Here is a 16,154-nt window from a genome sequence, read left to right as displayed (position 1 = left end):
AAGCAGAGAATGTGTTGTATCAGTTATATCCATTACTTCTGCATTCTGAATCTTGCATTCGATGATGACACACACAAACCAGGATGAAGATGAGGGAGCTGACTTTGAGAGAAAAGCAAGCAATTTGGATGCTAAAAGAAAAGAGGAAGTCAATTAGAGCTATAGCAAAAACAAAGGGCATGGAGAAATCAAGAGTTTGGAAACCACCAGCAACCAACAACGACCTGATCGGCTGTGAAAACAACATTAGTTGATGACAGACAAATCATAAAAGCTGTGAAAATGAACCCTAAAAGATGTGTCTGTAAAATCACCAACAACTTCCAGAAAGCTGGGGTGATGCTCTGACAATCTACTGTCCTCAGGAGACTTTGACACAGAATTACAGATGCTACACAGCAAGATGCAAACCTCTGACCAGCACCAAAAATAGAAAGGCAAGATTAGAGTTTGCAAAAAAGCACACAGGTGAGCTAGAAGAGTTTTGGAACTGTGTTTATGGACCGATAAGACAAAGATGAACCTTTATCTAAGTGATGGGAAAGCAAAAATGTGTAGAAAAAAAGGGAACTGAAAATGATCCCAAGCATAAAGTCTCATCTGTAAAGCATGGTGGAGGTGGTGTCATGGCATGGGCATGCATGGCTGCCTCTGAAACAGTCAATCTCCCGATTTAAATCCGATTGAACATGAATTTCACCAGCTGAAGAGGAGAGTAAAGGCAGAAACTCCCCAAAACAAACAACAATTGGAATTGGCTGCATTAAAGTCTGGCAAAAGTATTTCAAAGGATGAGACCAAGAGTCTGGTGATGTCTATGGGTCACAGACTCACTGCTGTGATTGTGTGCAAGGGATCTACAACTAAATAATAGCTCTTAATCTTTTATATCTGCCTTATGTTCAACTGTCCCAATACTTATGCTCACATCAATGAGTGGGATGAACTCTAAAAGTGCTGTTCTTTTTATTTGATAAAACATGTATGTGTTGAAACGGCTAATAATCAAATGTGACATTCTGTAGTTTTGTCTCATATTCATCTTTTAATCATATTCGCAAATGTCTTGACTACACTGCCAACAGAGCAATTTTGTCTTTACTGTTCCAATACTTATGGAGGGCACGGTATCTCTTACCCCTTTGAGGAGGAAATATTAAAGACCCTGTTCACACCTGGCATTAACATCTGTTTCTGACAACCTGATCACAAGTGGGCAGCATTGAATGCCGCTTTCTTTCCTTGTGACCTCGTTCATTCGTAGCATGCATGTAAACGCATCACAATTGTGGTGTAAATGCTATTCCACCCTGATCACCTGCCAGTCAGTCATTGTGCTAAAACAATGATTCTAAACCTTGCCAAATGGCTTTAAAAAGTTCAGTTAGTATAGTGGCTTGACTAAAATAACTGAACATTCTGCTCAAAATATCCCATCTGAAGTGAGATTAAAATTTGGAAGCAACAGTCAGTCGACTTTCTGTGCTTGCTTATTTACATGCAATAACACACTGACGCAGAAAGTGATGCATGATCAGGGAACCTCTCCTCAAAACCTATATATATGTGATGTGATTAGGGGAAAGTAGTTTGACTACTTGTGATCACATTCCATAGACAGGTCTTAATCTCAGGTGTAAATCGGCCCCCAAAAATGATAGTGAGGTTGAATATAAATACCTTTTCACCACCAGGCTGAGAGTCTTGTGGGAGCCCTTGATTAGGCAGATGGCCTCTTGTCTGTAGCCGCTGAGAGAAATGTTGTTGACCTTGATGAGTTCATCTCCAGCCTGCAGTCTTGCGGTTGCGGCCTTGCTGCCCTCTTCCACCTGTGACACAGACACAATACACTCAATCTCAATCAAATCTCTCTGTTTCACGACCATACATCAGCTACAGATGAATAGACCTGTACTAATAGCTCTCCCTTTGTTGAGAGATTGAAACTGAACAAACTAAAACCCTATTCACACGGGATTAGTATTATCTGGGGACCATGTGTGATTTTGAAATTACCCCCCCACATCTGAATTTCGTGTGGTGCATTCGCACGGGATAAGCGAAGCCTGTGATTTTACTCGAAATTACTGACTTATCTCCCGAATACCCGGATGTCAAGGCTTTGAGAGTCCCGTTCTATGGTCCAATTAGATGGATTTAAAAAAAAAGAAAAGAAACTAATATAGTTTTGTGCTCCGTGTCATTTACATTTCACCAGGTTAAAATAATATCTCAAGCTTTATGCTTGATTTATTTGTAATACATTAAACCTTTTCAGCTTTCTCTTTCTGCAAATTGTATGGTGTAGCAAAATGACAGCACCCAAAATACTATCAAACACTCCAACGCAGCTCCATTCTTTGCGAAAGATGGATAAAAAGGCGCACAGGAAACAAAAACCTTGAAAAATTATATACGATCTGCCAAATGCTGGCCAAATCACAGAGATGCCGATTCGCACGGGACTAATATTATCACAGGACCTCGGTGTTTGCCGAAATATGGTAGGTCATTTGCGGGGGAATTTTTACTTTACAAATTACAGACATGGCCGATTCGGACAGGATTAAGATCACAGATAACCTCCGCAATTATTACAAATGACTGGAGGTCACCAGGTAATACTAATCCCGTGCGAATACGGCTTAAGACAATATTTGGACAAGCATTCATCTTTTGTAAATGACCTAGCCACTGTCAGGCAATGTAGTGCAATTGCGCAAAATTCATATAGGGAACAAAAATCTGGTTTGGCATAATCAACTTAATTCAGTTAAATTGTTTATAGTGTGAACAGCACACCAAAAAAAATTAAAATGGAAATCAGATTTTTACACACCCAGTCCAAACCAAATTGATTTTTGGTTTCAAATCTGATTACGTTTCAGTGTGAATGGTCACTTTTTTGCTTTATTTTTATTTTTTCACTAAAAACTATACATCCATTGTGTAGTTAATAATGAATGAAGCATCCCGTTTCAAGTATCATATGCAAAAATATGCAAATACACTGTATATGAAAGATTATGCAAAACACAAAAATGCAGCAATGCAACAATGCTTATGTTATTCATTACAATGACACAATGTCACGATAGACATGAGCAGAGATAAAGATCCAATTTTTGCTTTGTTCTTTTCTCTAGAGAGAATGCTCGATATTTGGTGTGTTTTTGTGCTGACCTGTTCTGGACATCCTGAAGCTTTTCATATTGTTTACAATTCAATTCGTTCAAATCATCCGTTTCATTTAGAAACGAAGCAAGTGATCATCTTCATTAATGGGTAATTGAATCATTCAATGATTCAAAACTGATTTGTTCAAAACTGCAAATTCATTCAGTAACAAAACACATCTTTGTGTTGCAACGGCTCTACTCTGTATTTTCTTTGAAACCATTTTCGTAGGCATTCTAACTGCATTCAGCAGTCAATGCGTGGACTCTCAAGGCGTGTTTTGTTTGGTTTTTGCAATGTGAATGACATCTCACACATCATAAAACAACATCACACACCTCTCACAGACATAACTATGATAAGCAGTGTACACATACAGTATGAAAGAAACGGATCTGATTTTATCATGTGCAAAACGACAGTGTGGACAATCAGTCCTAAAGATCCGATTTGAAAAACAAGTGTGAGCAAAGTATTAAAGCATTTCCTAAACAACTGCAAACAGTGCAATGCCAAATACATTATTTGTTGTGTTCTGCCCTTAAATGACCAAATGAGAAAGGCACGTTCACGTTTCTAAATCAGCAGCACAGGGGGGCAAGTCATAAGCTTTCCACATCAACACTTTACCTCCAGAGCCGAGCTAGAAGAGAGTTAATCATAAATATTCTGTCATAAAGTGCAGATTTCAGGGAACATGTAGCCAAATAGGGGGTTTGGTCTAAACTAAAGTAAATTCCTGACATGATATGTAATGCTGCTCTATCTTCCAGTAAGCCAGTTATCTGGTATTTGAGCCTTTACCCCAAAGTTGATCACGGCTGTTCATTATTTACTTTCCAGGTATGTCTACTCATCAAACATGATCCTCTCTGGAGGGATAATATTCATACACCGGAATGTACTTTTATCATAATACGGTACTATTAGCAACATAACATTTTTAGAAGGTCAACTTTAAGCTCAAATGGACAACAAACCTTGAGTGATTATTCTTGCTTGCTTTATCACCAGCTGTGGTTAGATTCAAACACCAGTCGACCCTATAATAAACCATCTTACTGCGTATACGTGCATGGTCAAGAATGCACAAATGTGGCTATTTTAGTTATTCCTTTGTTGTATGTGGTCTTCCCTGCATTTATTATTTTAACAGCAGCAGGACTCTGTGACATCCGGACTTAAGAGCCCCCCTCAGAGTTTATAAAAGAAGAGGAAAACTTTAAGCATGCCCAAATAAGAAGCACTATAATAACCTCAAACGTTAATGTTAAACAGGCACGCCAGTGGGTGCCCCCCTCTGGCATTCCGCACCATATTGATAGAATAAATGACTTTGAACAATGGAAATGTTCACTAGAGAGGTATCAGACCCACACAAGCATAGCTAACACTGTTGGAGCATTGGGATGAGCGTGGGGGTGACATTTAATGGGAATGTGAAGCAAAAGCAGAGGTGAGAGTGAATTAAGACATATTTTCTTCTCTGTATCATGCATATGCGTGACCTCAAAATGCATCCACGCATTCCAAGTCAATGTCAAGTCCAAATGCTCTAGAGTTCATGACAAGACCATGAAAATGTGGTTCTTGGACTGGGACTTGAGTATGGTTTCGAGTACTGCAACATTGACTGCCAAACTCACATGTCATTTACATGGTATTTCAAGGTTTGTCATGGTATTACCATGGTACAATTCCAATAAATTGGGGTATAGAACTATTTGATTCACTGATTGTGCATTCAAAAGTCATTTTAATAAATACAGAACTATTTGTGACCCTGGACGACAAAAGCAGAGATTTATAACAATATTCATTTACTACCATTACTGGGGAGGAAATGCATTTCACACAAAAGCTGAATAAATAAGCTTTCCATTGATGTATGGTTTGTAATGAAAAAACAATATTTGGCTGAGATACAACTATTTGAATATCGAGAATCTGGGGGTGCAAAAAAAAAAAGTTCTTAGAACTGCATATTACTATCAAAAATGTATATTATAATTTTGATATATTTACGGTAGGAAATTTACAAAATATTTTAAATGGAACATGATCTTTACTTAATATCCTAATGATTTTTGGCATAAGGCAGGCAAGGCAAGGCAAGTTTATTTATATAGCACATTTCATACACAGTGGTAATTCAAAGTGCTTTACATAAAAGAAAGTGAAATAGACATTAAAATCAATAAAAACATGGAAATAAGAATAATAAAAACAAGGAATTTTAAAATGATATAGAAAATGATTTAAAATAAATTTAAAGAAAATGATTATACATAAAATGTATTGCAGTCAGTTCGGACATACAGCACAGTGCTCATTCAAATGCACAGTTAAACAGGTAAGTTTTGAGTCTTGATTTAAATGTTGCTAATGTTTTAGCACATCTGATCTCTTCTGGAAGCTGGTTCCAGCTGCGGGCCGCATAATAGCTAAAAGCAGACTCCCCTTGTTTTGTGTGAACCCTTGGTATTTCTAACTGACTCGATCCTAATGATCTGAGTGGTCTGTTTGGTTTATATTCAGTGAGCATATCAGCAATATATTTAGGTCCTAGGCCATTGAGTGACTTATAAACGAGTAAAAGTACTTTAAAATCAATCCTAAATGTAACTGGAAGCCAGTGTAAGGACCTGAGGACTGGTGTGATATGCTCAGATTTTCTGGTTCTAGTCAGAATCCTGGCAGCAGCGTTCTTTTCATAAAAGAAAAAGGGATAATTTTGACCCATACAATGTATTGTGGTTTTGTGGTCCAGGGTCACATTTCAATTAACAATTCTATTCAATTCACTGCTTTTCAATTAAATTCAAAAGCCATTTTTGCATATTCAGGACAATTTTATTCTATTTCAGCAATTTTACAACATATTTATTGTATCCTTAAATTACTCCTTTCTTAGACAAGAATTTTTAAAAAGTGATAAACAAATTCAGACATCAGTGCACATAAATCAGCATGAAATTATGCATATGAATCAGCATAAAATCTTTATTTGACCTTCTAACTCTAGCACTCTCTATTCTATTTTAATTCTACTTTATTTGTCTAAAATGTAAAAAACAAAATCTTTCTAAAATTCTATTTTTCTATTCTATCTACTTGTTTTTCTTTTTGTGCATGTGTGCGTTTATGTGTGTGTGTGTGTGTGTGTATATTATATATATATATATATATATATATAGCATAAAATTCAAGGCATTAATGTTTGCCTAAAAATCCACCTCTGGCTCGGCACCCCTTAAATTCAGTACTTCAGACCTATGTGCCCTCTAGAAGCTTGCGTTCTGCACGTGAACGACACATTATTGTGCCATCCAAATAGGCACAAAATCACTTTCACTGACTTTTTCATTAACTGTTCCCTCCTGGTGGAATGACCTGCCCAACTCAATCCGAGCAGCTGAATCCTTAGCCATCTTCAAGAAATGGCTAAAAACACATCTCTTCCATCTTTATTTGACTCTCTAACTCTACTCTCTATTCTAATTCTATTATATTTATCTGTCTTTTTTTAATTTAAAAAAAACCCACACACACACACATCAACTGCATATTTATTCTCTAACTGCTAGCTTTTCTTAAAAAACAAACACTAGCTTTCTTTTTTTCTATTCTATCTACTTGTTTCTTAAAACATGTGTGTTGTTTCATGTGTGCTGCACATGGATGAAAATCTCTTGATTGTATAGTATTCCTCAATAACAAAAATTAATACATTTGTCATAATTTCTTCAAGTTAAACCAAACCTTTATTTAGGTGGACTGTTGTGAAGACTGCCCTTATATAGTGAGACAGCAGGCTGAAATTATGTTGCTCATTCACACAAAGACACAGAACTCTAACTCTATCTAGGTTGGCTAAATAAAAATTAAGTTTATCAATATCATGGCTTAATTTTTTCCCAATAAATATTTTCCTGCAAAAAAATGTATCATCCAGCCCTACTCTATGGTATATATGCGAGTGCATTTGTCAAAGCAATATCATGGCATTTTCCAACATGTATCAATCATAGTATCGACTTGGAGTACCATTTCAATACAGTGGTAATGGCTCCATGGATCACTGTTTTATGTGCTAATGGAACACTACACCTCCATCAACCAGGTGGCATTTCCAAAGAATTTTTCAAAAGCTTGAAATAAGTTCCATGACCTTGCTGTCTCTGCATGGGGTCTGGAGTGTGGGGTGAGGTGAGGGTAGGATGTGGCATAGAAGAATGTGGGAGTTCTGCTGACTGGTGTCCTGTGCTCTATGCTGACAGAGCACTGAGCTTTAGAGCTACTTTACATCCTATCCTGCTGCATTGAACACACACACACACACAATACTCAAAGTACAAATGATCTTCCAAGAGACATCACCTCTTCACAATGGTGCCATTGTCAAATCTTGACAATGAGAGTACATATAATACACACTGGGAGCTATAACAGGACTATGCCTGCACAGAATAATATGACTAAGGACTTTTTTGTTGTTTCAGCTTAACTTGATCGTGTACTAAAGAATCTGAGTCGACTCCAGCTACAACAGAAGTATTGAACTGTACAGATTAAGGTTTTTTTTGAATGAACATTGTATCCTAGCACAAACAAAAGAGCATGAGCTCCTTGTGGCTTAGCAGTAGGAATGCATCTAAATTCCTCCAGGCAACAAAATAAAGACTTGCTTTGCTGCAATCACATTCCATATCGAGAGGCCTCCTATACGTTCCCAAAGAGCAATACTGAGTTTGTGTGGGGAATGGACAACCTCTGGATGTTCAAAATATCAAGAGATTCATACATACCGAGGATGCAAAACATCTCAGTTCATATACTATATTTCTTAATTTATTTGTATTGATGATATTGAATATACTGTCTGATATTGGATAGCCTAAAACTCTTTAATTGTGCATTATCATTTCCCCTATTTTTACATCAAGACTGCATTTACCTTCATTTAACACTCACTTTAAAGTTAATCATTCAAAGCACTAAATTATCAATGTAATCTTCAGCAAATCTCAAAATGAATATTAATCTTTCGTACTGCACAGTATAATGTGCATTTCTTTAAACAATCACCATTATTTTCACAGCAGCCTTTGGCAGTTTGGTGCAGGCTAAACAATAGATGCGTGCGCATGTGTGTATTTGCAATTTTGCATTGAGCAAGGGCTCAGAAAAGATAAGAGCAAAGTTCTTGAAATACTTCAAAACATGCAAAGTGAGGTTAAATACTCTTTCCTGATACTTCTTACTCTGAACATGAACAGACATGAACTGTAGAGTTAAAAGTCAAGCTCTTCTGAAACAAATACTAATGAAAGCTGCACAAAATTTGACTGTTTCCTGCAACTCCTCAAGTGAAGTTATTAACCTAAAAAAAGACTATCGTTAACAGATTCTTCCTCTGATGGCTTTCAGTATGTGGGTGAAGGGTTGTTTGCACCAAATTTGCTCTGAACGGGTCGGGACATGACAGTCGACTGATGAATCCGGTTGTCGACAAATAGATTTACCAGTGCTCATTAAATGGCTGCCCTTTTAGGGTCTCAGTGTTGAAAATGCATAAAATGAAAAACAAACACAGGCAGCGTGTGAAAGGCTACACTGGATGCATGCAGTGTAAAACAGGATTATTAGAGTTTATTGAAACAGAGGACTTAAAATAAATGTGTTGAAGACCTTTGGCAAATAAAAGGCATGAGAGGAATGAGGGGAATTTTAATTTGTTCCATTTTTCTGTATAAATAAATAAAGCTGCTTACTGCAGCCCTTTCACCTAATGTAATGTATGGACGAATAAAATAAAAACTAATGGGTCAGAAAACTCAAAATTGCACCGCAACAGCCTGGTAACCACCCACAACAGCCTAGCGTTCATCTTCTGAATATACATATAGATATACAAAAAAAAAAATCTATCTTTGAAAGATTCATTAAATTAAACTGATCAAAAGTGACAGTAAAGACATTTATGTTACAAATGTTGCATTGTTATATTAAGCACCAGCAGCACAAGTGTTTTGAACATTTATACCAATAAGTAATGTTTCTTGAGCAGCAAATCAGCATATTAGAATGATTTCTGAAGTATCACGTGACACTGAAGACTGGAGTAATAAAGGCTGCTGAAACTTCAGCTTTGCCATCACAGGAATAAATTACACTTCATAATATATTAAAATAGAAAGCAAAACATCACTGTTTGTACTGTATCTTTGATTAAATAAATGCAGTCTCGATAAGCAAGAGAGACTTCTTTCAAAAACATGCAAAAAAAATGAGCAACACAGACCATATTTCTCTCAGGTAAAGATAAATGAAATGTCTATTCCAAAAAGTGACTGAAATTCGCACAGGTATACAGATAGCCTGTCTCAAAACATGTTACAATGACCTCACTTCATGTCAATTATTTTAAGAATTTAGTGAGACCACGGACGGTTTTCATCCTTCACTTACAAGACGTCAAAGGCAAAGTGAACTTGCCCAGGTTCCTTTAATCCAATCAAAATTTATCCCAGATGCTGTATCATGCAAGTCCAACTGGCTTCAGGCTGTCGAAGATAATTCAGTACATTTGGATAATCAAGCAAAGCTTCAACATTCCTGTGCTGTTCCTGGCACTGCCAGTTTGCCTCAGGAATCTCAGAGAATTGTAGTGAAATAATCCACTGAAAAACAGAGCGAGCTCAGAAAATCAATAAACAAACTGCTAATTAACCTGCAAACCTACAAAACACCTTAAATTCAACCTTTTACTTCTGTAGCTAAGGTAAAGTTTTCCCTAAATTGTACTACCTTGTTTACAACCTTGTATCTTTTTGCCTTTTGTGGATTAATGTAACTCTCAGAGAACAGTCAGTTTACAAAACAGACCTTTTGAACTTCTTTCTGAACATTTGTCATCAAATAATTTCCTCATCATTATGTCTGTCACTTGATGTATGCCTTGAGGTTTGGATGGAATCCAAAACACGATAACGAAATGTGTACTTTCACAAAGACCAGTACAATAAGAAATAATTGTTGAACAGATTTTAAAAATCTTAGAGATGACCTTAATTCACATAAAATTCATTTCTTGCATTCTATTTAGGGCGGCTAAACAGTATGCGAGGAATGCACATTGAAAACAGTAAGCCAACAGATTTTTTTTTAAATTAACTTTCTAACCTCTTGTACTGTAAAAGAGGAGATTCACCTTTTCAGTCTCAAACAAGTTCTGAGGAAAGCAAGTTAGAGCAGCTTTTAAATATATGTACTCAATGCTAACACAAACAGTACAAGACAATTTTATGACCATAACGTGCTGTCTTACTACATACTCATACGTTTTCATCAAGAGTGGTAGTAGCACCTCTACCACATACGTAGTACAAGTATGTGAATTGAGATGCAGCCCATGTTTGCAACTGGCCTTGGTTTAAATAGTTTTCATAGATGATCTTATATTTAAGAAACACTTAACATAGGTGCTCCACACCCAACCTGCAGATTTTTGGTCATACTTGATAAAGGTCATTCAATTGTTTTGTCTATGGCACTTGTACTAGAGCAGTAGGTTCGAACAAAAACACCAATGTGCCAAGAATAACAAACTGGATTCACAACTAATGTTGCAATATGAGGAGAGTCAACTACACACAAGCTGTGGAAACCTTTTACCTGCAGAATAAATGTATTGAGGTACAGTGTTTTGCCAAGTATGAAGGTTCTGATTTCAGTCCTTAACATCTTTATAAATTATCGGGCTCATTCATCAGCAGAATAATTAATTTTTTGAAAGGAAGTGTACTACACCTCTGATAAAGCGATAGACCCGTGTTTAAGGCTTGAGCTGCTAATGAAACCACAAATGGTTTTTGTCTCCATATCTAAGGACATATCTAATCTCTTAGCAGAAATCTTAGCATGGTTCCTGAGAAAGTTATGACAGCTCTGCACTCTTGAGCAAGGAACATACAGTAAGCTTTAGTAATTCAGTAATACTGAATATTCCCACGAGAACTGAATAATCATTCAATAAATCAAACTATCTATCATACTTATTTTGTACTCCAAGTTCAAGTATCACGAGATGAATCTATACATTTGTGAAAACACGAATGTATAACAAGAGAGATAACACTGACAAATCGGCCTCATAAAATACAGCAAACAAGGCACAAGAACAAAGCAAAAATGAGTGCATAGAAAACATGGAAAAATAATTAAACTCACTTTGACTAGTCAGTCACGAACCAAGGTAAAGAAACCTTGATGAAAACAAAGACACAATTAAGCCTAAATCTAAAAAAAACAGGTGCAAAGGTTATTTTACAGCAGGATTTGCCATCATATGATCCAGTAGGAACAACAAATGACTTTAAGAGCATCAACAAGGGGGGGGGTAAAAAACTTCAGTATATTATTAACCACTCTTACCAATTCCTGAAGTGTGACGGGGTCTGCAGGACTCACAGAAACTGTTGTTGGTGAATACACGTCCAAAGATGTGAAAACCCACACTCAGTCTTTAAACCATCCTCTGAGAAACTGTGTTGTACCAAATCAAAGGCTTCCATGAAATGACCTAACTTAACATTTTAGCTCCTTAAAGACCTCAGCAATGGCAGGAATTTAATTCTGAAAGTCGCATGCACCTCAAAACTACAGTGTACGCAGGGGTGGCCACCAGAGCTTTAGAGATGGTCACATTCCGCCTTATTTAATATTCTTCTAGCTAAACTTTGAGCTAAAATTGGCTAGAAAAGAAAGACATTTAATGGAGAACGTTAAGCTAAAAGTAAAAGTGGTGAGTATTCTTTCCAAATTTATCTACGAGGTCCTTCAAAGTTGATGAGTAACCAGAAAAGCACACAAAAAAAGTTTCGGTCACGCTTCAAAATGAGTTGCTGATAAACTACACTACAAGAGACCAAAGTGCCGTTTCAACAGTTATAGCCTATAAAAAAATGTAAACTATAATATTCATAGTAATAGATGTTGATGTAAGGCTACATTCTAAAATTTGCAAACTGTCGTTGGATAATACACACTCTTTCGAGAAATCACAAACAATGTAGATATCTGTAATAAATATATTAGATAATCTATATCCATCATAACACCACTCTACTACCGTTCAAAGGTTTGTGGTCAATAATGTTTATTTTTTTTTAAAGAAATCTCAGAAATTTCAGCAGTTAGATACATCAAAAGTGACAGTAAAGAATTTAACATTGTTACAAATATTTCTCTGTCAAATAAATGCTATTCTTTTTAACTTTCTATTCATCGGTGAATCATAAAAAAACCCCCGCAAAACTGTTTTCAAAATTGATAAGAAATGTTTCTCGGCCACCAAATCAGAATATTAGAATGATTTCTGAAGGATCATGTGACACTGAAGACTGGATTAATGGCTGCTGAATATCCAGCCTTGCCATCACAGGAATGAACTACATGTTAAAATACATAAAACAGAAAACAATGGTTTCAAATTCACCATATTGCTTTTTTAACTGTATTTTAACACAAACAAATTCTGCCTTGGTAAGCAGAAAGCAATACATTTGAATGGTAGTGTATTTGTAGTTGTAGGTAAAGGGTCTATAAAATTATAGACTTCAATTATAGATTGTAATTATAGAATTATTAAATTTGGGTGGTACACGTGACATTTAGTAAATGAATAAACATTTATGTAATAAAATATATATACATGAAAAAATATATATTTAATTTAATTTCTGATATTTATTTCTGATGCATAGCTCACATTCTTATGTCAGTGTACAATGTGGGAAAGGGTATCCTGTTCTGCCCTTCGAATATTAAAGGTATATTACTCACAAATAATTTCTATGAGACAATACTGGATGACCTGATTTCATTTTTTGCAGACCACTGCAAGGGACTTTTGTTTTAAATATTAGCAGATGAGACCTGTATAACTCAATTTGCATAGATTAAGCCATAGTATAAAATTAAAGGTTTTCCTTTCAAATATGCTTAAAACACTTGTTCAAACAAACAACTGTACCTACTTTACTTTAAACAGCTCTTTCTAAAAGGTACTTCTGTGAAGTGTGCCTCATGACATAAACTATAGTGCTGTCAACAAACAAAAGTCAGCTTTAAACACCAGATGATGACCAAACTAAGCTAACCTAAATATTCTGGTGCCCTATGCAAGATAAAAACTGTCTTTTTCTGTACTAAATAACCTAAATGTGATGGTTCCGCCGGAGAGTTCATTCAGTGTGTAAGTGCAGATCTGGCTAGCTGTCTGTTTCGGCCACTATTACTGCACCTGGTCAGGAACGATACAGCTTTGCTTACATTTCCCATTTGTAAGATCTATACTTTCTCCTCAAACAGCATTATTTGCAAGTTACTTCCTTGTAAGAACCAAATGATTCCAAGAAAGTAAAACATTGCGTTGGCCGGGAATCGAACCCGGGTCAACTGCTTGGAAGGCAGCTATGCTAACCACTATACCACCAACGCTTGTGCCGAGCACATATCGTAGAAAAAAAAAATCACACTTCGCAGTTATTTTAAAAAGGGTACGGAAAAATGCATAAAAAATATTAGAAGAAGAATATGAGCAAAGTAAATAAAGTTTTAGTATAAACAACATCTCTGAATAAATAAATATGTTTAAAAATATTAAGAGCAGCTTATGCTTTGTTAACGTTAATCTACTTTCATTAAATATTAATTACACAAAACGTTTTACTAAGAATCATTGTGTATAATTTGTATATAATAAACGTTAACAACAGCGAGTCTCAAGAATTTGATGTTTTTGTACACTACAAAGCTTGCTACATCTCTAACAATAATGCCCAGGTTAGATAAACAGTCCTGAGGTTACCCTGCCCAACATGTAGTCGATAGATATCTTACCTTGGTTATAAGAAGAGGTTCTTTGTGCTCCAGTCCACCTCTGAGGGTAAAACCCCATGGTGCTCCCCCAGCAAGGGTCACATCCACCACTTTCCATCCTTCACCATAACCATGATGTTCATCAAAACTCCCAGATCTCTCTGAACTGAAAAAGATCCTGTGATCTCCTTCAGGAAAGCCAGAGTCTATAGGGTATTGGTTGATCGTGTCCATTTCATACACAACCCGTCTCCCAAAATAACAAAATTGTAGTCTTTTGTGTGTGTTTTTTAAAGCAAAAACAAAAATCCTACATAGTCTTCCACATTAAAAGCAGCTGTTGATGCTATTCCACACGAACATCTCTTGGATACTTCGTTGCCTTGTTTTCTCCTCTGGACGAGGCGCTGTCCATCATTTAAGACCACCGTTTAATAATAAAGTGGGGTGTAAACTTACAAAACAAACTTACAAACCTATATATGTTTGTTTCAATTCTTCAAACAAACCGCGATGAACCGAAATGTGTAGTTTTGTTTGTTTATGGTCTATCTAACCCCTTTCATTATGTTAGCATTAGCCAAAGGTTCAGTTTAAGTTGGTCTCGCCATCAAGTGTTTCCTGAATTAATAATAACAAACGCTCACTGACTGGCTGTCGATAACGCAACTGCCCGGATTCGAGTCGTAAATCCGAATTCCAGATTAACGTTAGTCATAAATGTCTCGCTGTGTTCATACCAAGGTTACATTCGTCCAATCTTGTGTTAAATGCGTGTGCCGGTAGAGCTAGTCAGCTAACCGCGAGTCTTACTCAATCAACAAGTGGATCAACACCGCACTTTGCATCTCTTCCCTCAGCCACATCCAAAGTTTTCCAACTGTTGTACGAACCGAAACAAGTAGATGTCCCTTTTAGTTTTTAACCTAACACAAAAAGTACAAAAGTGGAGGTACAAAGGCTGAAATGCTGGATGGCAGAAGGCTGATCTGTTGTAAGGATAACGCTTACAGGAGGGGAGAGCCTCTATCTACCTGTGCAGTGCGAGCCTCATCAAAAATAATCAGAGCAGCAGCGACCTCTACTGTTCACTGTGTGTGGCCGCACTGATTTTTAAGCACTTATGAATAAGGTAATTTCAAAATATGTTTAGACATAATTTATTTATTGAAATAGTTAACGAATAGTCTGCATAGTGGCTTCAGATTAAAAATTAAAAGGGTTATTTTTCAAAATATGGGAACGAATATCATTGATGTGTCAGAAACGCTATATAAAAGGCATCATTCTGTAAGCTAACGTTTTAATATAAGAAATGGTTTGATTCGAATGTTTTGCACATTTGAAAATAAATAAATAAAAATAAATAAAATGTGTAATTTATTTAAATAGATTCCACTGTTAATTTAGGCCTACACTTAATCGTTTTTACACTGTTTAATGTTTGTTTGAAATATTTAAATTACAAATATATAATTGGTACAGTAAAATGCCTTTTTGATCTGTGATGTGCTTTGACATACTATCAACATAACATAAGTCAATATAGCGAATAATAATATATTCTCTCAAATCTTACTTAGTTTTCTAAAAATCATGAATTAATATGTAACATGGCATTGCTCCCAGAGAGGGCACTCATGGGTAAGCTTTCCATTGATTCCTCTGTCCTGTTCATAAGTTTCATAGTTCTGTGAAAATGAGCTCCCAGTGGACATTAGATTCACTTTGTTTTTCTTTTCTTCTTTGCCAGATGGTTCTTGTACAAGTACTGTCATGCTGAAGTAGCCTTCTCTAGCCTAATTCTGAAAGCAAGAAATGCCTCAGAAATGTATTATGATAGGCATGCAGACTGAGCTGCCCACGTTCTTGGAAAAAAGATTAAAAAAAAAAAAACATCAGCTTTGTGCTTGCTAAGGCACATATACCTAATTTGGATCAATGCAGATAAAAATAATCAGCTGTGCTGCTTGCAAAGCAATCCTAGAGTAAGACAATCCTCTGTTCCTGCCAGAGGGAACACACACACTCTCTCTGTGTAGGCCTTCTGTTGTGCCTACATTATAAATCTAATATAGTCTTTTGGCAGCTCA

The 16,154-nt window shown here is 36.2% G+C and overlaps 1 protein-coding gene across 1 annotated transcript in view; it reads right to left on the bottom strand.

Moving 5' to 3' along the window:
- LOC306845372 (protein Shroom2-like) overlaps positions 1-15,101 on the bottom strand; it is a 42,564-nt gene extending 27,463 nt beyond the window's left edge. Inside the window, exons 1-2 of the mRNA XM_079378133.1 lie at positions 14,083-15,101; positions 1,681-1,829 (exon numbers count right to left, since the gene is read on the bottom strand). Coding sequence (XP_079234259.1) covers positions 1,681-1,829; positions 14,083-14,295 — 362 coding nt within the window. The 5' untranslated portion in view covers positions 14,296-15,101. The remainder of the gene's footprint in view (positions 1-1,680; positions 1,830-14,082) is intronic.
- Positions 15,102-16,154: the final 1,053 nt, after the last annotated feature.

This window comes from Barbus barbus (genome assembly GCF_936440315.1).
Source record: "Barbus barbus genome assembly, chromosome: 25".
Lineage (NCBI taxonomy): Eukaryota > Metazoa > Chordata > Actinopteri > Cypriniformes > Cyprinidae > Barbus > Barbus barbus.
Note: the sequence above shows the minus strand (reverse complement) of the source record. Positions and strands in the feature narration are given on the sequence as shown.